Source organism: Anabrus simplex, chromosome 1 (genome assembly GCF_040414725.1).
Source record: "Anabrus simplex isolate iqAnaSimp1 chromosome 1, ASM4041472v1, whole genome shotgun sequence".
NCBI lineage: Eukaryota > Metazoa > Arthropoda > Insecta > Orthoptera > Tettigoniidae > Anabrus > Anabrus simplex.
The window spans coordinates 721064576-721088575 of record NC_090265.1 but is presented as its reverse complement, the minus strand read 5'-3'; the positions used below and the strand labels follow the sequence as shown (position 1 = coordinate 721088575).

At 39.2% G+C, this 24000-nt stretch overlaps 1 protein-coding gene across 1 annotated transcript in view; it reads left to right on the top strand.

Annotated features, from left to right (window-relative positions):
• Positions 1 to 24000, top strand: part of LOC136872509 (cell adhesion molecule 2) — a 140863-nt gene that overhangs the window by 3133 nt on the left and 113730 nt on the right. The window contains exon 2 of the mRNA XM_068230841.1: positions 6793 to 6998. Coding sequence (XP_068086942.1) covers positions 6793 to 6998 — 206 coding nt within the window. The remainder of the gene's footprint in view (positions 1 to 6792; positions 6999 to 24000) is intronic.

The following is a 24000-nucleotide window of genomic DNA, read 5'->3' as shown; positions in this document are numbered from 1 at the left end:
GCCAGACGTGCACGTCTATGCTGTGGAGTCAATGGTAGTCTTCTGAGCGGACGCCGGGAGTGCAGGCCTCCTTCAACCAATCGACGGGAAATTGTTCTGGTCGATATTGGAACAGCCAGGGTGTCTTGCACATGCTGAAGAATGGCGGTTGACGTGGCGTGCGGGGCTGCTACCGCTTGGCGGCGGATGCGCCGATCCTCGCGTGCTGACGTCACTCGGGCTGCGCCTGGACTCCTCGCACGTGCCACATGTCCCTGCGCCAACCATCTTCGCCACAGGCGCTGCACCGTGGACACATCCCTATGGGTATCGGCTGCGATTTGACGAAGCGACCAACCTGCCCTTCTTAGCCCGATCACCATACCCCTCATAAAGTCGTCTGTCTGCTGGAAATGCCTCCGGTGAAGGCAGCCTGGCATTCTTAGCTATACACGTGTCCTGTGGCACACGACAACACGTTCTACAATGACTGTCGGCTGAGAAATCACGGTACGAAGTGGGCCATTCGCCAACGCCGTGTCCCATTTATCATTCGCTACGTGCGCAGCACAGCGGCGCATTTCACATCATGAGCATACCTCAATGACGTCAGTCTACCCTGCAATTGGCATAAAGTTCTGACCACTCCTTCTTGGTGTTGCATTTGCTCTGTCAGGCAGTGTATATACAAAGAAAGGATATTATAACAAAACCCAGATCCCAAAAATCGCTGCCTAAAAAAATTTAAAAATAAAATGCGCAATATCGAAGTATAAAATATTACCCTGATTCAAGTAGCAAAATTATGTGAATTTGATGGCAGTCTTCTAACATCAGACAAAAAAAATGTCTGGACATGACACTATTCAATCTTTACGGACAATAATTATTGGTATTACATGCCATCAATGATTATACATGACTGTCGAAACACACATTGATCGGTCGCTCTGTTCACAATTCACCTCGGACTCTAACTTGCATATTTTCCGAGCATCTATTTTCCCTGGAAACTATCTGAAACAATACAGGCTTTTCACCTACAACCATTACACACGTCGTCGCATATTTAACACTCTCGGTTAAATTATTCATCTCTCAATTCTATTTATTCATCAATATTCTCGACGTAGTAACTCATAGTACGGCCTCGCTCGTATCAGGAGGGCGAAATAACTGTGTCGTTCACACATCCATTTTTACGACATTATTCATGACATGGTCCAAATATCACATTTTCCATTTTTCAACGCAGATCATCAGGGATATTACTATTACTTTGCTCGTTACTTTGATTATCTACCGTTTCACATATTGTGAAATTTCAGAGCTAACTTATCAATGGCTTCCTGTCACTAATTATTTAACTGAAATAACGAGATTGCCTCTCAAAAACACGGCTATCGAAATGTGTAACCACGTTTACATAAAGAAATTAAATTTTGCGTATCAACCATATCGTCGCGAGATACAAGGTATGAGAGCTACCGGAAACGGTCATCTGAATAATGATTACATAACATGAAATAATGAACTGGATGCGCTAATAGTAAAAGCAAACATTGAAACTAACATGGCGGCATCTACAAAATCAAAACGTCAACAAAAATAACACTCATTACCATAGTTATTATTATTAACATCACTTTAAAAATCTGCACTACACTGTATGTAAATCTCTTAGTAAAATAGGATTCTCATAGGTCAAAATGACTTACTTCAAAATGATCCAGAAATAATATGAAAAACATTTACTTAAGGAAACTACGTAAATAACACTCGCTAACACTTATTTATTATTATTATTATTATTATTACGATCCTAATTTTTATAATTACCATTATTGTGACACTATGGCATTTATATTCCGAATCGCCAAATATAATTGTCGTAGTCTCACGTTTAACTCAAAATGAAAATGATATCAAACTATAATTTATACCATCCAACACGTGAATTATTTACAATCCTATCTAAAATTCTAAACTACATTTTTGATCATCGATTGTTCATAGTCGTACATATTTACATATTTACATTCTGCTCATTTACCTTATTTGTGCTGGAGGCAGGTCAGATCACCCTCCGGACTCCGTCATGATGAATTTAGTACTCCATCTTCAAGCTGATGTGGTTATCCGAGAGGTCACACGCACAAACTTGATGCATTTTTACGATAGCGTTGCACACGTCCACCTTTATATTAGCACTCGCATTCTTAAACAACCTGTGAAGATTATTCAATGACACTGCATTGAGCACCTGACGTGAAGTTGAAAGTCTGGACTCCGCTACCTGCCTAGCCTCTTACTGTCGTCTCTCTCACCCCTCTCAGTTTGTTTGTGTAAAGGATTATTGGTTATTCACCTTCTCTGACCAAAACACTGGACTCAAGGTCTTAGTGCCGCAGCATTCCACTAGCGAAAACAAAGTTCTTCTCCCTGTAACTGGCTTGACTAATTCTGCTCCAAAATATCTCACTTGCAATAATAGTTCTATGCGAGTGTGGAAAAATTAAATGTAATGTTCCCGATGATATGTGGAGAATTTTATAATAATCGTCCTCCAAAATATGATCATTCCACAAAATATACAAGCTACACGTGAACTAGGGAAAATGTTATGCAGCTACGTGTTATGAAAAGATTCATTGTTCATCTCGGTCCTAGCACGTTATAAGTTCATTCAAGGCAAGTGTTGAGAATATAACTACCATTGTCATTTGTTAATTTAATTGCCTGATTATCTCTGCATAAACTAAAGTTGAATAAAAGTTTGTCAAAGTGTTTATTTCGGCTAAGATATTACTCACACAAATAAATACGTTACTCACTCGGATGCCAACAACTGTACAAGACTAAGAATTCTTACAAGACTGAAAATTCTTACGAGACTGAAGATTCTTACAAGACTGCGAATTCTCACAAGACTGAGATTCACCACACTGGTGTCGTCGGTTTTGTAAACTGTCCTCCTCCCACTTCGAAAATAGTTCTGTGGAAGGGATGTGGCGTAATAATCCTGCACTTGGGACCGATTTATCATACGTCCGTAGGTTAGAATTTTAGGAAATGTGTTCTAAACATTCCTAATTTTGGTCCGATTTACGTGTTACATTGCGTTATGAGAAACGATCACAGGTTAATTTATACGACGGCGCGCGTCACTGGCTCTATTTTCTGCAAGAGTATGGCGTCTTCCCGCCATGACTGTTCATTTCCTGGGCGATACCACTCTTCCATGTAAAATTGAAAATTTCTTATTTAACCACTGATTAACCACACTTTTGCACTGATAAATCCTCAAATATTGTTTGGAAGTCAGGACACAATCTTTCACAGCTACTTCGGGCACCAAATCGCGAAAAACTAGCTGTAGATTCCCGCTATGACAAGACATTAAAATTTTCAATTTTGTGATTGGCTGAGACGTTCGCGCTCTTAGTAACTTGGATTCTTCCATTTTCTGCTGAGGGATGACGGGCATTATTCGTTTCTCTGTCGCACCTCTGGGTAGGGCAAATTCCGATGTGCGGATTCACGTGGGAACTGGATAGAAAGTTTCCACCTCTCGTCGGCATCATAAACATAATTGGACGTACCACTTAGGCTAGCTACATCCTGTTCGTGCCTTAAGACGTATTCTGTGGATATACATTCAGTCTGAACGGCGCCTGACTGTTGCTTTGTGAGACTGCAAGCTTTTCCCAGCCTTCTGCAGTATTCCCATATGCGAATTATTAAACATTTAATTTATGCATCCATTACACATTCGCTTATGGGTGCAATATATATATCGAGTTTTTCGATTACATATGATATATCGCGTTTGAAATCCCTACAAGGTCTGTTGTTGACATCACGGCTGCTTAACGTATTCTTGTGATCGCCATTTCCAAAATTAACGATGTTTTACCGAATGATGATACATTAAGTTTAGTTTCTTTAAACAAGGACTAGGATATAGAATTTGAGAGTGAAAGTAGTGATCGTGACATTGATATTGCTTTTGGTACACGGGAAAATATCGGCCGTAATGATATTGGTTGTGGGTTTGTGCCAGCAGACATGGATTATTACAGAGGACAAAGGGAAATGTTTACGGCAGATTAATGGTCTCACAATTCTGCAAAGAACTTCTTATATCCTGCATGAACAATTTTCAATTGTTTTTAGTGCCTATTTCATAATGATCATAGTAGAATAGGCAGATATTTATGATTAACATCACATACGGCCGCACGGTATGTTATTTCCGTTCTGATCGAGGGTAAATGAATATGTACCGGTTACTGTGGAGGAAATGTATGCAGTTTTTGCATTGAATATGGTAATGAGCACAGTACAGAAACCTGAATTGAGATCTTATTTCTAAAAGGAAACGGGTACTAGCTAGGTCACTCCTATATTTGGTTCAGCCATATCTGCGAGTGCAGTTCGATTTGAATGTAACAGAAGATTCCTCTACTTCACTGACCTTAGGTAAATCCAGTAAATTATGCTGTTTGTTTGTTTATGCACTAATAACAAACTGAACATTCTGGTAAAATTCATTGAACCGCTTGTCATTTACGCCCGATTGACTAAAAGACTGCGCTCATAGTATGCTTGGTGGTATACTCCACCCACAACACAGGCTAGCGAGGTAGTAAAAGTCGTCCCAAGCTGAGAGGTTAATGGGTCCGTAAATTGTTTTCTGGTTTACCTAGGCTTTATTCCTCAGTTTCTTATTACTTTGCCTTAGCCATTGTTCACTTGGTATTCTTGTTAACTTCCTGGTATCATACTTTAGCCTCTTTATTCTGTGTCAGCTTCGAACATATTTTTCTTTGCTCTCAGAATATCCTGGATGCCACTGTTGTACCACGAGGTATCTTTATCACTCGGCCTCCTTTGCTAGAGCTGAAAATTCCTTTTTGTTTCGTAAATTTCGAAAGAATCACCTTGAAGTTCTTCTATTCGTTTTCATTTCCATTCGAATTCCAAATGTATTCAATTTCTACCAAGCCGTTTAGGTTTTATAGCTAATTATTTGTTCCTTTAATCATCCGTGTACTAATCTTAGTTCTTCTCCAAGTTCTGATCTTTAATGCTATCTTCTTCAATATCCCTGTGCTTTATGGACTATTTTATCTTTTTGCTGTCTCTCTATGTAAGTAGTATGTAGTCTGTTTGACTGACGATATATCCACTCGAATAGGCAGTTAGGCGTACATTCTTCTTCTCGAAGTTGGTATTCACAAAGGTAAGATCAAAACTCCCCTTATTTTCCTGCCCACATTCGAAGCGTACATGTTCCTTCACCCGAATCTCCCATTTAAATATGTACGAACCAAGTGTGCTTCCAATTCTGGAATGTCTTCGATCCCTTCGTCAAGGGGAGTATCAAAGGCCTATCCTGGTAATTGAACATATTTATATCCCAGTTTCTCTGGGACTGTCCAAGATAACAAAACTAAATTGTAATCATATCTAATACATTTACTGGTCTAATTTCTCGGATATGCTTTATTAAAAATGAAGATATGAATTTTTAAATCAAGTTCTTAATTTTAAAAGTTATTTGTTTAAAAAAATATTTATGATCAAACTGTGTGTGATATCTCTACCATTGTGAATGCACATAAAATAATGCTGCTGACGAGAGGTAAAAATTTCAGAGCTCTACTTTAAGTCGTTTCTGAGAAAATTGACAACATTAGCAAATATACGTAGTTTTTCACAAATCACACTTAAAAATGTGTCATGCCACTTACAAAACGTGGCTGCTACCATGTTTCTTACGACATAAATACCAGACAGGTAGTGATATCATAGCATCAAATGTAGCCATCTTACGCAGCAGGACGTCTACTATAAATCGACATAAATTACTGTCTTCTAGAGCAAGTAGTTCCCGAGGTATTTTGTCCTAACTGATCAAGTGTTCACGAAATCTTGAGAAATTCCTTGTGCGGTAACGAATTTCTTTTGAAATTTATAAATACTTGCAGTCATCCAAAATCAATGAAACATACGTCAAACTAAAGAGGAAACTACATATAATAGTTTACATTAAATTAATGTCATTGTAAAGCCTGTATTGTCGTACAGTCAGCCGTCAACTGTAACACACGTATCGAGCCTGGACTAGGCAGACTAGGATGAGTATTCAACCACGACACAGTTTTTCTCCGTGTGTGCACTCAGAGTCAAATATTTCGCCTGCCTCATAACCTAACCAAGAATCATCAACAACACATCATCACGCCAACAAGAAGAGATCGGTCATCGAACTCTAATGGAACTATAACGTGTGTTAAACAATTTTATCTTCTACTTAACAGAACTACAAAAGCAATTGTGCTCAGGCACTTTAAGAATATTCTTCAAATTTTATCATGCATTTTAACTTGACGTATTCGGTAACCTGAATCTTAATTTAATGTGTATTTTTCTTTGTCTATTTTACTGATCTTGCAAGTATTTCGGATGATGATATCTACCAAGAGGGACGAAAGATGTATCGTCATTTGTTAATTGCTAATTAAACACAATATTTTTAGTATTGAAAATGTGGAACCTTTAACTGTACATTCAAAAAAGTATAAATAATACTTTTCCATAAAACTTTAAAAATCAACATTTTTTTATCATTACCACCTTTTGTACTCAACTCAGCTTTATCATATTCTTACATAATTACACAATTTACATATGTGTTTGTTTTGTTAACTTTTTTACTATTAGATGATGATTGTATATAAGTGAACGTTTCTTTCCGTTACTGATGAATGCATGAACTAGAGGAATGCGTGTTTCTTCTCTTCACAGGCTTGTCATGCCTCAAGCTCCTGCTGCTCGACGTACCGCAATACAAGTTCCGCGGAGACACGGTCCTACTGCAGTGCGTGTTCGATCTTCAGTCTGACCGACTGTACTCAGTTACCTGGTACAAGGATCATGAGGAGTTTTACAGATTTGTGCCCAAAGCGAATCTTCCTCAACACAGCTACCACCTGGATGGAGTTGATGTGGACGTAAGTAGCCGGTGTTTCTGTTATTTACTGCCTTACATGAACTGAGTGTTATGTGGACTGTTGTCTTATTCACGTCTACATTACGGTGATACAGACTGTAAGAGGCATTAAAATATATAAAGATGTAGATGGTTCCGTACGTTGTTCTGAGGTAGATTCTTCATTCCACGTCAGCCTGCGCATGGAGTACGGTAAGGGTCATCAATAACACAAGGTTTTCTTCACACGAAATATGGTTAGTGAATCTAGTGGATTTTGTCATACTGATTTCATATATGTGGTCAAATTATTTCCGTCAGGCACAGTATTTTTGTGACAGCAACTTTTGAAAATTTGATTTTAGCATTTTCTTTTACCTGTCATAGGAAACTATCTCATATATCGATTTAATTCAACCTTCATTTAAGGTAATTATATGTTATATCATGCTGAAGCACCAAAAGACGAGACTGGACAGGTTAATTCCTGCTTTGACACGCGCAGACCGATTAATCTGGCATTGTGATGTGTCAGTATTGAGCACACTGTGTGCGTGTTAGTACGAATATCACTAGTGAAATATTTCCTTCCTTTCTGTTTACAGTGTGTTTTGAATGTTGTGTTTTGTTTTTCATGATGAAAAGAAAAGAAATATTCTTCTATATTTATGGTGAGCTGACCTTCAAGTCTCAGAGGCAACATTTCACGCGACTTGTGAAGGAGTGTTATGAACTTTAGTTTGACTGTCGACTGGATAATTTTGATAAGAGCTGGACCCCAAATGTGCTGTGTTTCGTGTGTTAGACTGTTCACTGTGTGGTAAAATTATACACATCATATGGAATTCCCATAATTTGGAGGGAAGCGAATGATCATATAAGAAGTGATTGTTATTTTTTGTAACAAATATTAAATTAATCACATATAAATCAAAATACATAGTTAAGTATCCGAATTTGCCACCTGCAATGAGGCAAGTCTCTTACAACGAAGAGTACCCTGTACAAATTATAAAAAATCAAATGAATATGACACAAAGCTCCTGCCTTATAGGGAAGAACTGACATGATATTTCAGCATGAAAAAATACTTCTAGAATCTCTATTCTTATGGAAGAAAAGAGTTTCTTTTGTGTCGACCAGTGTAATCAATGAAATGCATTTTGAGCTGTCGACCAGGCGGCAGATTGCCTATCAGTTATTCACCTAACATTTTCTTAAACCATTTCAAAGAAATTTAGAATATATCAAACATTTCCCTTCATACATTATTCCAATCCCTTAATCCTCGTCCTAAAAATGAACATTAGCCCAATTTGTCCTCTCAAATTCCAACATTATCTTCATATTATGATCTTTCCTACTACTTTTAAAAGTGACTTAAAAGCTTTCCAGTGGATTATCTCCTGTGTTTGGATATAGCTAAACATAAATACACTGATCAGCCAGAACATTATGACCACCTAACTAATAGCCGGTATTTACACCTTTGGCACACGACGCATCTTGCCATGGAAGCAATGAGGCCTTGGTAGGTCTCTGGAGGGAGTTGGCACCACATCTGCAAACACAAGTCACCTGATTCCCGTAATTTCTGGAGAGAGGGGCAATGAGCTCTGATGTCACGTTCAATCACATCCCAGATGTGTTCGATCGGGTTAAGATCTGGCGAGTGGGGGGCCAGCACATCAATTGCAACTCGCCACTGTGTTCCTCGAAACACTCCATCACACTCCTGGCCTTGTGGCGTGGTGTATTATCTTGTTGAAAAATGGCACTGCCGTTGGAAAATATGATCATCATAAACGGGTGTACGTGGCCCTCAACCAGTGTGCGATACTTCTCGGGCGTGATGGTGCCTTGCACGAGCTCCACTAGACCCACGGATGCCCACGTGAATGTTCCGCAGAGCATCATTTAGCGGCCGACACCTTGCCTCCGTCCCGCAGTACAGGTGTCAAGAAGCTGTTCTCCTGGAAGACAACGGATTCGCACCCACCCATCGGCATGATGAAGACCATGCAACGCTCCGTCGCTGCGCCATAGTCCAGTGTCTATGGTCACATGCCCATTTCAGTCGTAGTTACCGATGTCGTGGTGTTAATAGTGGCACATGCATGGGTCATCGGCTGCGGAGGTTCATCTTTGGGAGTGTTCGGTGCACTGTGTGTTCAGGCACACCTATACTCTGCCCAGCAACAAAGTCTGACGATTTTTCCGCCACAGCTCGCGCCCTGTCCTGTTTCACCAGTGTGCCCAACCTACGACTTCCGACATCTTTAATGAACTACTACTATCTCCCGAATGCTGGATACTGGCCGCACTTAAGCGACTGCAGCTATCGAGCTCGGTAATAACCGGTATACTAGGCAGGCCATTAAAGTTCAGTAGGAACCCTTGCATAGTCTTTAAGAGAGCTGTAATACGCGAAATAATAATAAAAATGATAGCAACAACAATACTAATATATTTTAAATAATTCCCCCGGCTTAATTTACATCTGAACTACATTTACAGTTCTTGCATTAGTGATTAATGAATTCCACAAGAGGTAATATCTGACTTATAGTCTTGAATGTGGGTTAGAATATTCTTATCTGTAGTAAATTCTCGGAATTTACGCACCGTTTTGCCACTCAAGACGATCTTTTAGAATATAACTAAAACAACGTCTTACAAGAACTGTCTTATAAAAATAAAAAAGTCATAATAAATATAAAATTACCAGTATAATAGACAAACCATTAAATGCTGATTATGAATTCTAGCGTAGATTTTTTAAATTAATTATATTACGGGAAATAATAATAATGATAGCAACAACAGTGATAATACTCAGGGAACACTAGGGGTAAGGCAGCTGAAGGAGAAGATCGACGTGTCATTGACCTGACCAGGGTCGGGGCTATGTCGTAATGAAGATCAGCGGATTGGCAGCCGGTTGGATTCGAGCCAAACATAGAACAATGGTTTTCCGAACGCCTCGAATTGTATGCTGGAGTGGAGACAGGGCAGGACTTCATTAAGACAAGTTCCAGATTTCAATTCTGGATAGAAATAAACACAAATGTTTCCTAATATTGAGTGTGACTTGATATAATTTCATGATGTTAAGAACGAAAGATGCCATTCTTTGTTTAATAGTGTGCATTTTTATTCTTTGTTTGGTAGTATGATTTTTACAGGTATGTTTTAGAGTGATGTTTTAATTTAAATTGTGTCTTAGACAGACTGACAAGCTTTTAAGTTACATTTAAATGAGTCAACATTCGAAAGTATGGCTTCATTCTTAAAACAAACTTATAAAGGATCCACTCAAACTTTCGTTTCTTCCGAATAAATGTCTTGGCTACGCATTTACCTATATTAAACTTAACTTATTTTGTCTGGTTCAGTCTACAAGAGAATCTAAATTCTTTTGAAGTTATTGACAACCAGATACTGTTTTAATTGACTTGTATATTTTAATATCATCCGCAAAAATAAGAATTTCAGATGATGTTATAGGTTCCGGCAAGTTATTAATAAAGATAAATATCAAAGCCCCCAAGTTAGAACCTTGAGGAACTCCAGAATTCACATCAAATTTGGAAGATATATGACCTTTCTAACTTAAAAGTTTCCAGTCCTGTCTGTCGAACACACAAATACAATATAAATACACATTGCATTACACGGGATCGCTCCAATAACAACTCGGAAGATACCGCTTAGTCAAGCATCTCTTCTCCCTTCTCCCAAGTCTTCCCAACCCAAACTTTGCAACATTTTTGATACATAACTCTTTTGTCGGAAATTACCCACAACAAATCGTGCTGATTCCCTACCGATCTTTCTCAATTCTCATATCAAGTAATCCTGGCAGTCGGTAGACCTCATCAGTCGTTTTATGCGGAATAGTGGGCTGTTTTGTCGGGTTTCAACCGTGTGAGTTGGCCGTGCGTTTAGGGGCGCACTGAAGTGAGCTTACATCCGGGAGATAGTGGGTTTGAACCCCACTGCCGGCAGCCCTGAAGATGGTTTTCCATTTTCACACCAGGAAAATGCTGGGGCTGTACTTTAATTATGGACACAGCCGCTTCCTTCCCACTCCTAGGTCTTTCCTATTCCATATTCCATATCTGTGTCGGTGCGACGTAAAGTAAATACAAATATATCGTGTTTAAAAGTGATGTTTCTATTCGTTTTTAATTTTCGTTTGATTTTTAACAGCATTTTTTTCTATTTCAACTCCTGGCTGTTGGCTGCTGTTGACACTGTTACATTCTTTCCAGAAAACTGGTTCCGTTGTCCACCGATATGCGCCATGTTTTCCAACCTTCCACCCAGCTGTAAACTGTTTTCCCTGACAGTGCATGTTCTCCACAGACTGCCACCAAGCGCCGATGAATTTCTGCAGTGGTCACGCCTTCTTTTCATAGGAACCAAGTCGTATAGCGCTGTCCCTGACGGTTGCTTTCCATGGTGTTTGCTTCTACGCTGACAGTGTTGTTATTAAATGGCTATGACGAGTGCATTCGTTGTCCTCTGTGCGTCTGCTGCTACCAAACGGTGGAACAAGACACCGCCTTCAAAAGTGAAATGTGAACCATACCCGGCCATACAAAAAATAAAGTGTAAAACAATATAGTACGCGCCTCGTATGTATGTATGTATGTATGCATGTATGTATGTATGTATGTATGTATGTATGTATGTATGTATGTATGTATGTATGTATGTTAGTTATTCAGCCCGAAGGCTGGTTAGATCCTCAACAGCTCCACCATTAGTTGTCATGGATAGCCTAGACATCACTGAAAAGGTGTACTAGGGAAATGATGCGTGAGGTAGTTTTGTGTTGCTTTCCTCACTGAGCCAGAAGTCGCTATTGCGTATCAATGTGCCAAGCCCGCTGACATGCATGCACCAACCAAGCCTATGAGCGATATTTTCGCACCATTCATATTAGAGCCTGGCTGCCTTAGGAATGGCATTAGTAGCATCGCTCATACTTCGGTCACTTTCATATTTTCAAAACCAAGGATAAGACAGAGACAGATTAGAGTTCCAAAGTGAGTATTTATGGAGAAGAAAATAGGAAAAAGACAATGGGAAAGGCTCGGGAAGAGGTGGATGAATACGGTGAAGGAGGATATTAAGAAGAGAGGAGTAGAAGTATTGGATGAAGGAAGTGTTTGTTGAGAGAGAGAAGACTGTGAAGGTCCTTGATTCACAACCCGACCTAGAAGACTGGAAACGGGAAAAGAAGGGGAAGAGAAAGAAGAAGATTTTTGTTGCTTAGTCAGTGGGTAAATTTGAATTATTATTGCCAATGACCTAGATGTTAGGTGCCGTTAAACATCAAGTATCATTATTTACCAATTTTTGGAACTGCCATACCGGCCTGACTGAAGTGGCCTTCTCTTAGAACTCATTGCGGTTCGTCCTGTTCGTAAAGGAAACTGAGCGGCGTGCGGCTCGCTGAATTAGTAAATTAGTGTAGCACGGCCTATTGTTACCGCTCCCCTCTCAAGCTCAATACCAGGGGAGCTTTCATATCTCAAACAGCAAGTCTCTTGGCTACCAGCAGTACGGACTGACAAACTTCACATATTACTTGTCAATACTTAGGAGACTGTGAGACTGACTTGCTCTGCTCACAAGAGAGCCGTTTGATCTCAACTACACTGTTTGCAATGAAACTTGGTAGCGTGGCCAATTAAGAACTCCAGTGTACACCTGCCGTCGTTTCGAGACTGTCCACAACGTGACACAGGGAGTGATTCTCAACAGGAACCCCGCAGTTTCCTCGTTTGTGCGAACAAACAGTTATATTGATAGCAAACACGTTTATGTGTACAGGGAGTATAATTGAATACTATAAATTAAAAAGTTTCTAAGTGTCAAAATTGAACATTTAAAGCTTTTCATTCAATAATAATAATAATGTTATTTGCTTTACGTCCCACTAACTACTTTTACGGTCTTCGGAGACGCCGAGGTGCCGGAATTTAGTCCCGCAGGAGTTCTTTTACGTGCCAGTAAATCTACCGACACGGGGCTGTCGTATTTGAGCACCTTCAAATACCACCGGACTGAGCCAGGATCGAACCTGCCAAGTTGGGGTTAGAAGGCCAGCGCCTTAACCGTCTGAGCCACTCAGCCCGGCAGCTTTTCATTCAAGAAGGAATCTAAGTAACAAGCCCAATGCATGTGTAAAGGGCTTGTAGCCAAAACATGGAGGAGGTAATTTTTATAACAATCTACATATGGTGCTGCTTTAATCAAGAGAACAACGTATTATAAGAAAGTTCCACATTTCTTAAGTAGATACAGCTGCTGTCACTGTGTTCAGACAAGTCTAGTCGATAATACTACAATGCCAAAAGATACTTGTGCCGACAGACTTAGACCACTTAATAATATTTAACTGACAAACAGTTGATGTTGATGTAAATATTGTGCAAACTGATTTCCGAGGATTATTGTCAATCCGCATATACCCTTGTGAATACTGGAAACATATATTTCTCAAACTTCCTGGAATAAAATAACGAACGAAAACTTCGCCAGTTGCTTGTAAGAAAGTCATTTAACGATATTTCTACCTGCACCACCTGCAACATTGCAAAAACTGGAGGAAGATGTCAAGATCTGGCAACTACGGAGAAGCAGCAGCTTGGGTGAATAAAAGCGCTTCGCAAGTGACAAGAATATATACTTATGGCAAACGACCACTTATTTGCCACAAGAACTCAAGCAATGTAATTACGTAAGAACTTGGACGTTTTCTCTTCGTATGCCTCTTTAATCGAATCTCCCTTAAATTAAACCTGCTCATTTTCTTCATATATCTTTGTTATCTTCTCATTGCTGTCCCTTCTATTGCACATAGTGTAGTATTTCTTTCTTTCTTTCTTTCTTTCTTTCTTTCTTACCTTCTTTCTTTATTTGTTACTGTACTATACCGTTACTTATGTGTTATATCTGTATTTATTTTACTTTGCCTAGCTATACGTTCTTTTCTTCGTTTTACTTTCAACCTTTAATTTTGTTCGTATGTTTCTTTTGCCTTAATTTCTTCTTGTTATTTGTTGTGTCTCTGAATTTATTTAATTAGCTTTAATTTTCTCTGTATTTTTCTCATTAGATTTTTTTCCTTATTCTTCTTCCATTTATTATTTTATGTTTGCATTGCGCTACTCCATTAATATTTTTCATTGCGAAAGTCTGGAATTCGGCTTCTCGATGTTTTGGTTTCCCAAATAAATAAATAAATAAATAAATAAATAAATAAATAAATAAATAAATAAATAAATAAATAAATAAATAAATAAATAAATAAATAAATAAATAAATAAATAAATAAATAAATAAATAAATAAATAAATAAATAACCCACTAATGGCAAATAAAAGTGGCCGACAACTGGCCCCTGCGGGAAACACAATATAAATGTTTATCAGTCCTCTGAGCCTCCTGGAAACAAATATTACAACAACGTAATATGACTAATACCTTTGCAACCTTGACCAGACACACGTCAACTGTGTCAGGAACTAAGAGTATATTAAACATTGTTGTCTCGCAGAACTGGACATCGATCCATCAGAAGCTGACAAAACTGTCATACAGCTGAGGAAACACCCGAGACAACAGAAATATGTCACGTGGTATTCCTACTCACACAATGGGAAAGGAGAGGAACTGTTCGGTGAACACCTGGCTGATAAGTAGACATCAAATTTGTATGCTAATGCATACTTTAGAAAGGATGTGAGTTTAGATGTGAAATTGGACGAAATATCATGTTTAATACTTCATATATATGCATATTTGCATATGTTTGAGATCAGTGCATACATTTCAAATTTCGGATTTATTGTGCATGTTTTCGACTTTTATTATGCATACTTTAACATGTTTTAAAAGCGGTCTTCACGAAAATGTGAAGTAATTACTGCCATGAACTCTTTCGGCAATGAAACCGTTCAAAATGTAACTAGCTCTTATGAAGCCATGAAGGCCTCTTAAGTTCCGAATGGAGGGCTGTGCTCAAATGCCGAAGTAATTCAATTCTGCCAATGCGTTAATGTATGTCTTGCGGGGAAAAGTGATAATAAATCTGAAGATAATCTGCATAGATGTGATAATTTATATTTTATTAATGCGTGCACTATGTCGTTCACGTTAATGGCAAATGAAAGGGGGCCTAAAACCGACCCCCGCGGGACATCCAATATAAAGGTCCAACCGTTCTCTTCCAGGGAGCTCTTCCGGTACTGTAGTCATGGCTGTGAGTATAAAATTCTTCTCCAAGGACTGGAAAAATCTCCTGGGAGTGAACTACTGACGATTAAAAGTAATTCGTGAGGTGATTTTACAAAGTTCTCAGGTTAAATATTATAACTTACGGAAAATTACAGCCACTGGCCTCTTCTTTAGTTCCAAATCAGCAAATCAATTTAAGGTTTCTGACGTTGAAAGTGCGATTTGTTCTGCGCGATTTCCGACAAAAGAGTACTGTTAGGAAAATGTTAGAAAATTTAGACTGAGAAGACTTGGGAGTAAGGAGACGAGCAGCTCGACTACGTGAAAAGTTCTGAGCTGTCAGTGGAGAGATGCTTCGTATGACGTTCATAGAATAATAAGCTTGAGTCAAGGTTTTTAAAAGTAGGAAAGGTATGAAGATAAAACTGGAATCCAAGAGGACATAAAGAAGAGGAATTAGTGGTTGGAATGTTTTACCAGGAGACGCGTTTTATAAACTTCCAATTGAAGGGTTTATGGTAAAAACAACTAATGCCAAAAAACAAAAAGCAAAAATCAGATACTACTAGAATGGGAATAACAGGATGCTCATCTCCCTATGTACATCACATCTATATAAAATACGTTGATTTGTATATTGCTCAGAATTTAAAAAGAATGGTATTTCTGTATCGGTAATGACCACAGTAACAGGGAAATATACCTTTTACTTTCCCGTAATTTCTGTCTGTCTGTCTGTATGTATGTATGTATGTATACGCATCACGAGTAAACGGCGTGAGAGAATTTAATGAAAATCGGTATATAAAGTCGGGAATTGACCCACTAGAATCTAGGCTATAAATAATTTTATTCACGCTGAGTGTAATGGTAGTTTAGGGGAAGGCCAGAAATTTTATTCTCAAATATTTGTTATTACTGGTCCTATCGATAAATACTACATCGCTAAAGTTATATAGAATTACATTTCCCATCATTTATGTCTTACATTCTTAACGTATCGGGTATGTTAACAGAGATATTTATGTTTGTATTTTTGTTGCTAAGTCCATATCAAGGCCGAGCCACGAGAAAATGGGTAAACAGAATTTAATAAAACTAGATATATAGAGACGGAGAATAAGAAACTACAGTCTAAGCTATAAACAATTTTATTCACCCTGACAGAAGTGGTAGTTTAGGGGAAGGCGCCTAAAATTTAATTTGTAAGTTCCTATGTTATTGGTTCTACCGAAAAGTACTACATGCCAGAAGTTATAGAGAATACAATTTCCGATTATTTATGTTTTATTCAGTTTTACCGTACCGACTATGATAAGAGTGGTATTTCAGAGTCGGAAGAAAACTAAATGGGAAGGCCATCGAAAGATCGTAAGGTTGATCAACAATAACATGACATTGACCAGTGTTTATTGTGATATTCTTTGTTTCTTATGCTGCCACTCATCTCCGATAGATGAGATTACTGCTGCGTACCGAGTATAACAGTCTGCCTGAATATTGGCGGGAAATAATTGGGGAGTTAGAAAACTTTCTTCTTTAGGAAGCCATTCCTCTGGTTCATACATTTTCGGATACAGCTGGTACGTAACACACTGGTTCATCATAGCATTCCAGCTATTCGATCCCTACTCTGAGGCGCTAATTGGAATGAGCAGTGAGCAGTCGGAATAAGAGCAGAGGAGTGTTCACGGATCACGGCTGTCTGCGGCCTAGTCATTCCAGCTCTGGAACTTTGGACTGTTAGACCTGCAGCGTAGTACTGTTCGTTAAAAGTGAGAAAATGTGTTTTTTAATTTAATCGAATATTTCATATGATGGTAGCCTCCGTGGCTCAGGTGGTAGCCCGTGGTTCAAATCTCGGTCACTCCATATGAGATTTGTGCTGGACAAAGCGGAGGCGGGACAGGTTTACCTCCGGGTACTCCGGTTTTCCCTGTCATCTTTCCTTCCAGCAACTCTCTCCAATATAGTTTCATTTCATTTGTCAGTCATTAATCATTGCCCCAGAGGAGTGCGACAGGCTTCGGCAGCCAGCAAAATTCCTATTCTCGCCGCTAGATGGGGGCTTATTTCATTCCATTGCTGACCCGGTCGAATGACTGAAAACAGGCTGTGGATTTTCATTTTTCATTTTAATTTCATATGATGGCATTGCTTAAAATCGCGGCATTCCTACTGGCGCCTTTGTAATAACCTATGTTGATTTCTTTTGGGAAAACTAGTAAGACAGTCTTTCTGAGGATGTAAAAAGGCAGGTGGTGAGTGAATGTCTGTCATTATAATGAAAACTCCAAGAGATTATCATAATCCAGTCGTCGCTTAAGAAAATACGTATGGTGACTTCTCCGTCGCGTTTCTAGGGTAACGTTACGAGCTATGCAATGTACACAACGTGTACATTATCTAGCCTAGAATTCTGTATACAGTGTAGAATTTCGTAGCGAAGCACGAGTACATTAGCTAGTATTCTACAAAATCAACCATAGTCACCGAGTTACAGGGGCATGGAGTATTGGTATTTCTGTAAAAACGACCAATGTCAGTTGGATTTCCAGAAAAATATATTTTTTTGTAAGTTGTTTTACGTCGCACCGATACACCGTCTTATGTCGACGATGGGACAGGAAAGGGCTAGGAGCGGAAAGGAAGCGGTCATGGCCTTAATTAAGGTACAACCGTGGCATTTGCCCACTATCTTCCGAATGCAAGCTCACAGCTGCGTGTCCTTAACCGCACGGCTAACACGTTCGGTTTTCGAGCCAAAATAATCATAGTCAAATGACACTGGTTGTTTTTGCTTGCAAGCCGTAACATTTTCCGCCATCATGTGTTGGGCTATCAGTTGTTACTGACTTGATTTTGAAGAAAAAGGGAATTACTTCACCAGAAATGCCAAATGACTGGGATTGAATAATAAATAGTTGCCGCAGCAGACCACCCCGATTTGATGTCGTTGTTGTAACCCAGGACATGCTTTAGGATCTGTCGTAGCTCCTTACTTCTTAAAAACACCAAGCCCAACCTTCACTATCAGAGATCTTCACCTAATGGAAATAGCAGAGGACAGCCCCTTTGTTTTGAAGCTGGCTACGTACTGTGGTCACTGCGTCAAGTGTAATGTACGCAGGCATATTGTGCTTCCTCACAGCGTGCAGTAGAACTAACCCCATTGTATTGAAGTCCCATTCCCCTCCGACCATCAGGATAGGACTTAAAACGATTGCGTGCATTCCTTCAGAAACCACAAGGTAGACTGTGCTACACAATCAATCAATCAATCAATCAATCAATCAATCAATCAATCAATCAATCAATCAATCAATCAATCAATCAATCAATCAATCAATCAATCAATCAATCAATCAATCAATCAATCAATCAATCAATCAATCAATCAATCAATCAATCAATCAATCAATCAATCAATCAATCAATCAATCAATCAATCAATCAATCAATCAATCAATCAATCAATCAATCAATCAATCAATCAATCAATCAATCAATCAATCAATCAATCAATCAATCAATCAATCAATCAATCAATCAATCAATCAATCAATCAATTAATGATCTGCTTTTAATGCAGTCGCCCAATTGGCAGATTCCCTATTTACTTTTTACCTAGTCTTTTCTTAAACAATTATAAAGAGTTTGGAAATGTATTGAACATCTCATGTCCCTTGGTAAATTATTCTAATCCCTATCTACTGTAACAGGAAATGCCCGTACTTTAGGCTTGAAGAGCACGAGACTTACGCAGGGCGTGTACGGTACATTAAGTGGAGTGGTATAGCGAGCGAGAGGGTTTGCTTGAAATGAAGTTCGATACAAATTTTTTAAAGCTGTTAGAAGAGACAGATCACATCACAACAATGGTCAATATAATGTTATTTTTGATCAGCTTTATGAGATTTCGATATTGTAGGCCTTCACATATCACTCTGTAATATTAGGGCATCTAATGTAAGGGATTCCTTCCTTCTTTCATGACTCCCTATTGTCTTATTCTTAAAGCGATTGTTCTTTTTTGGTTTTTCCCCCTTTTTATAATCGTGTTCGTTATTTTCCTTGTCGATAAGGACCTATGGCCACGTGGTTTTACACCTTAAGGCAATCATGACAAAGTACATCGCCATTTAACACCATTACAGAATATTTCCATGTTAGAAATGCTTGGCGTTGACATGGACTAAGAAACAAAATTCTAAATTCATGACTTCTATTATCATAGCCGGTACGGTAAAATTCTATAAGACATAAATGGTCAGAAATTCAATCCTATATAACTTTAGTTACGTATTGTTTATTGATAGGACCAAGAATAGCATAGATATTTGAGAATTACATTTTTGGCCTACCCCTAAACTACCATTTCACTCAGCGCGAATAAAATTATTTACAGCTTAGATTGTACTGCCGCATTCTCCGACTTTTAGGTACCGATATTCATTAAATTCTGTTCAACCATTTTGTCGTGATTCGCGTACACACACACACACACACACACACACACACACACACACACACACACACACACACACACACACACACACACACACACACACACACAGAGAGAGAGAGAGAGAGAGAGAGACAGACAGACAGACAGGACGGAAAATTAAAAAGTGCATTTCCTTGTTACTGTGGATACGACCGATACAGAAATACCATTCTTTTAAAATTTCGAACAATGTACATACGTCTGACATGTGAACATTAATTAGGTGGATGGGGTTCCAATGGTCGTACAGCATACTTTGAGACCTTAGCTACTCAGGATATGTCAAATCGAAGTTATGATTCATCTGTAGGCGTAGCCATGCATTAAACTGTCAGGTGACCCCTCAAAACAAAGTGAATAGCGGTGCGTCCGTGTGTCGTTGTGGGGTACACAGACTACTGCGGTCATATGAGCACGTTGTACGTAAACCAACACATCCCACGAGACATCTTAACGAGGTTCAACTCGCAAGGGCCGTCACTTTAATCCAGGAAGCATGGACTTTTCGTCGTGTCGCTGTGGATCTCAATGTCTCTCCGTCATTTAATCAACGGTTGTGGAATCGCTACAATAAGACAGGCCAGTTCACAAGGAGGGTTGTACAACGTCGTGGACTCATGACAACCCCACAGGATGACCGATATCTGACCATCTGTGCGTTGCAACTGCCAGAGAACTGCAACAAGACCTGAGGAGGGTCACTGGAGTCACGATGTCTGGCCAGACAGTTTAAGAGAAGTGTTCTTACGACCCAGACTTCCTGTTCGAGTGCCCCGTTTAACGCAGCATTATCGCGCAGCTCGCCTTCTGTTTGCCCGTATCCACGTCAACTGACACCTTCGCCAATGGTGACTTGTGTTGTTCACAGACGAGTCCAGATTTCCCCTGACACAGCGTGATGGACGTCAACGTGTATGGAGACGCCGTGCTGAACAGTACATGCCCAATGTTGTCCAGAAAGGCGACCGATTCGGACAAGGCTCTGTGATGGTGTGGATTGGCATCAATATTGATGGCGTACGGACCTTGTCGTCGTCCGTGGTAATCTTACCGCTGCGGGGTACATCAAGCAGATACTGCTACAGCATGTGTTGGTTGCTGCATACGATGTTGGGCCTGAATTCGTACTCATGCACGACAATTCCAGGGCTCATGTAGGGCGCATCACCAGAGCTGTCTTGCGAGAACTGGACTTTCAAGAGATGGAATGATCATTAGTGATTCCCGACCTTAATCCCATCGAGCATGTGTGGGATAGTCTTGACATAAGTATTCGTGGGCGTCCTGTTCCACCACAGACTCTCCAAGACCTCGAACAGGCTCTCATTGAAGAATGGGATCTGATACCGCAACGTGACCTCCGTCGACTTATACGGAGCATGCCACGTAGGTGCCAAGCTGTGATAAATGCTCGTGGGGGACATACACCATACTGAAACTCTCCAACTGTGATAAAAATCCACCCTGGAGGACTGTTATCACTTTGTTCTCGCCCCTATTTGGACATTTCCGTTAGTCTTCTGAAAATAAGCGCGAATCCATCGATGTTCTTTTGCATACTTCAACGGTAAAGAATAAAGATTTAGTTGGTAATATACCTGGGTGTGAGGTTTTTCTGTGGAGCATGGCATACGTTCAAAAACATGCTCTCCTAAGTTTTTTAACTGTGTATATACAACGCTAACGTGTATGTTTCTGAAAACTTAAGCTCTTAAACCAGAGGGAGTTAAAAGTTGTGGATTGTACCGAAATATTCCAAATCGTCTCAATAGACAGAACAATCTTGCATTTCTTGGAAAGTTGACGGGAATATATATTTTTTACTTTTACAAAGCCGCACCAAGAATGGATCGACCTTAATCGCTAGCTGACAGCGATTTACGCTATATCGTGATAGTGCGGTAAGAAATGCTATATATAGGAGGATGGGAACCTGCGCCATGCTTTATGAAGTCCTAGGAGGTTCATGCAACTAGGAAACTCATTGCCTGTCATTTAGAAATAGCAATCAAACATGCTGTGATCGAGATGTACTTTCATGCAACTGGGAAACTCAATGGCGAGAATTCTGTTCATTTTCGTACCAGGTGGTAAAACAAAAAATGTCGTTCATCCACTCGCGTTGCAATGAACATCATGCGAATAAGTCGACATTTATGTAAGCAAATATAAATAGTTTGATCAAATTAATATACAGAGGGAAATATAAGATATTTACAGTAATAATTTCTTTGTTTTGCAAGTTAAATTACAAGTAAATGTAATAACAAAAATGAGAATCAAAAGCAACCAAAAATAATGAATAAATATGTTAATAAACGCTACGTAAACTAGAATGAATTATCAAACTCATGTTATTTATTGAGGAGTAGCAGCGCACGCGGAATAACTACTAGTTTTATATATATTGGTAGAGCATGTTGATCAGATTGTGAAAAAGATAGTTCCGGTATCTGGGCTATTGACAAGATTAAGGTATGTAGTCCGTAGAAAAGTTTTACTCACAGTATATTACTTACTCATTCACAGTCACATACAGTACCTAAACGTAATTTATTCACGTTGCAGAAAGACAGTCCTTCATGAACTTATGGTAATACAAAATAGAGCAATCAAAAATATCTACAATAATCCTTTTCACACATCCACTCGAGTTCTATACGCTAATAGTAAAATTATGCCAGTATCTATGTGCACTGCTTCTAGATCACAATATTAATTCACAAGATTAAACTAAACAGTGTCGTGCACGACAGTAGCTACGCTCTAAGTTCAGACATTCATAATTATAACACACGACAAGCAGGTGGCATAACTCTCTTTCAGATACACTCATATGGCAACTGTAGTTTTAAGTTCTCAGCCATTCAATCATATAATCATCTTCCAAGAGATTTTAAATCAATTTCCAATCTGTCATCTTTAAAAATGAAATTAGAGAAAGTGCTATGGAATCAGTACCTAAGTAAGTAGACGACAATTTTTGGGAGGACTTTGTGTAATTGTAACGTAAAGGAAATATTTAGAGTAACGTTCATTATAACATATTTATTTGCAGCCAATGTTTATGTGTGATATTAATTTTGTACGCTAAACAAATTGTACGAGGGGCATCGAAAAATAATGGGAATAACATTGCCGTAGGCGAAGCTTGTGTAGTACGCATTTCTGCCGCTAGGCGTGTATAGCGCAACTCATTGTCAGTTCAGCGCCGCCTGGATTGTCGACCTGGCTTGTTCTGTTCATCTGCAGCGATTGTTTTTTCTAGCGCTGTTTTATTCTTGTTCCATTTTCTATGATGGCAAGTTTAAGTGAACAACGTGCAAACCTTTCATTGGGAAGTTTTAAGAAGATTGTGCAACAGTGCTCGTCAGAAAAGACCTGATTTGTGGCAGACAGGAGACTGGTTCGTCCACCACGATAACGCACCTGCACACAAAGCCATCTCTATTAGACAGTTTCTGGCTAAAAATGACATGGTTCCTGACCTGGGTTCGTGTGACTTTTTCTTGATTCCGCGCATGAAAAGGGCCATGAATGGACACCAATTTCAGAACATTGAAGAGGTCAAGAAAAAATGAGGGAGGGGCTGTCAGCTATTTCGACTACAAAAATGTTTCTAACAGTGGAACTACCAGTGGGATAAATATTTTACTTGTAATGGAGAGTATTTTGAAGGAGGTAAGGTTGTTTTGTAAAAAAAAAAAAGTTGAAAATATATAGCTTCGAAAATAATTCCAGCTTTTTGGGTACCCACTCGTATTGTACAATTCATGTATATGAGCCTTTGGTTATTGGAATTAATAAATAAATGAAAAAAAAGTACACGTCACGAACTTACGTTTGGATAGAATATCTTTTCGTTGTTGGTTTCATTTCAAGCAGAAGCTCACACATTTCCTTATAAATTCTATCCGTGCTGGGAGACGGAGAATTCCTAACATGGTTAAACTGTTCGACCCGAGCACGCGCGCGCTTACAGGAAGCCTTGCGTGACCAGTGTTCCGCTCGCAGAGTGTTTAAATGATAAACGAGAGCGCGTGTGTTCGATAACATCGCTTTCTTTTGTCACGACATCATATAAAACAGTTCTTACAGAGACAGCAAGCTCGGTATAATCGGAGTGCACGGAGGAATGACAGTACATTCGGTGCTACATCAGAATCGTTGGGAAGCTACACAGATGACACTGTAATAAACTCTTACGACACAGAAGAGGGAAGATATGGGAAAGCCTAAGGAAAATGTAATGTGCCGGAGGGAC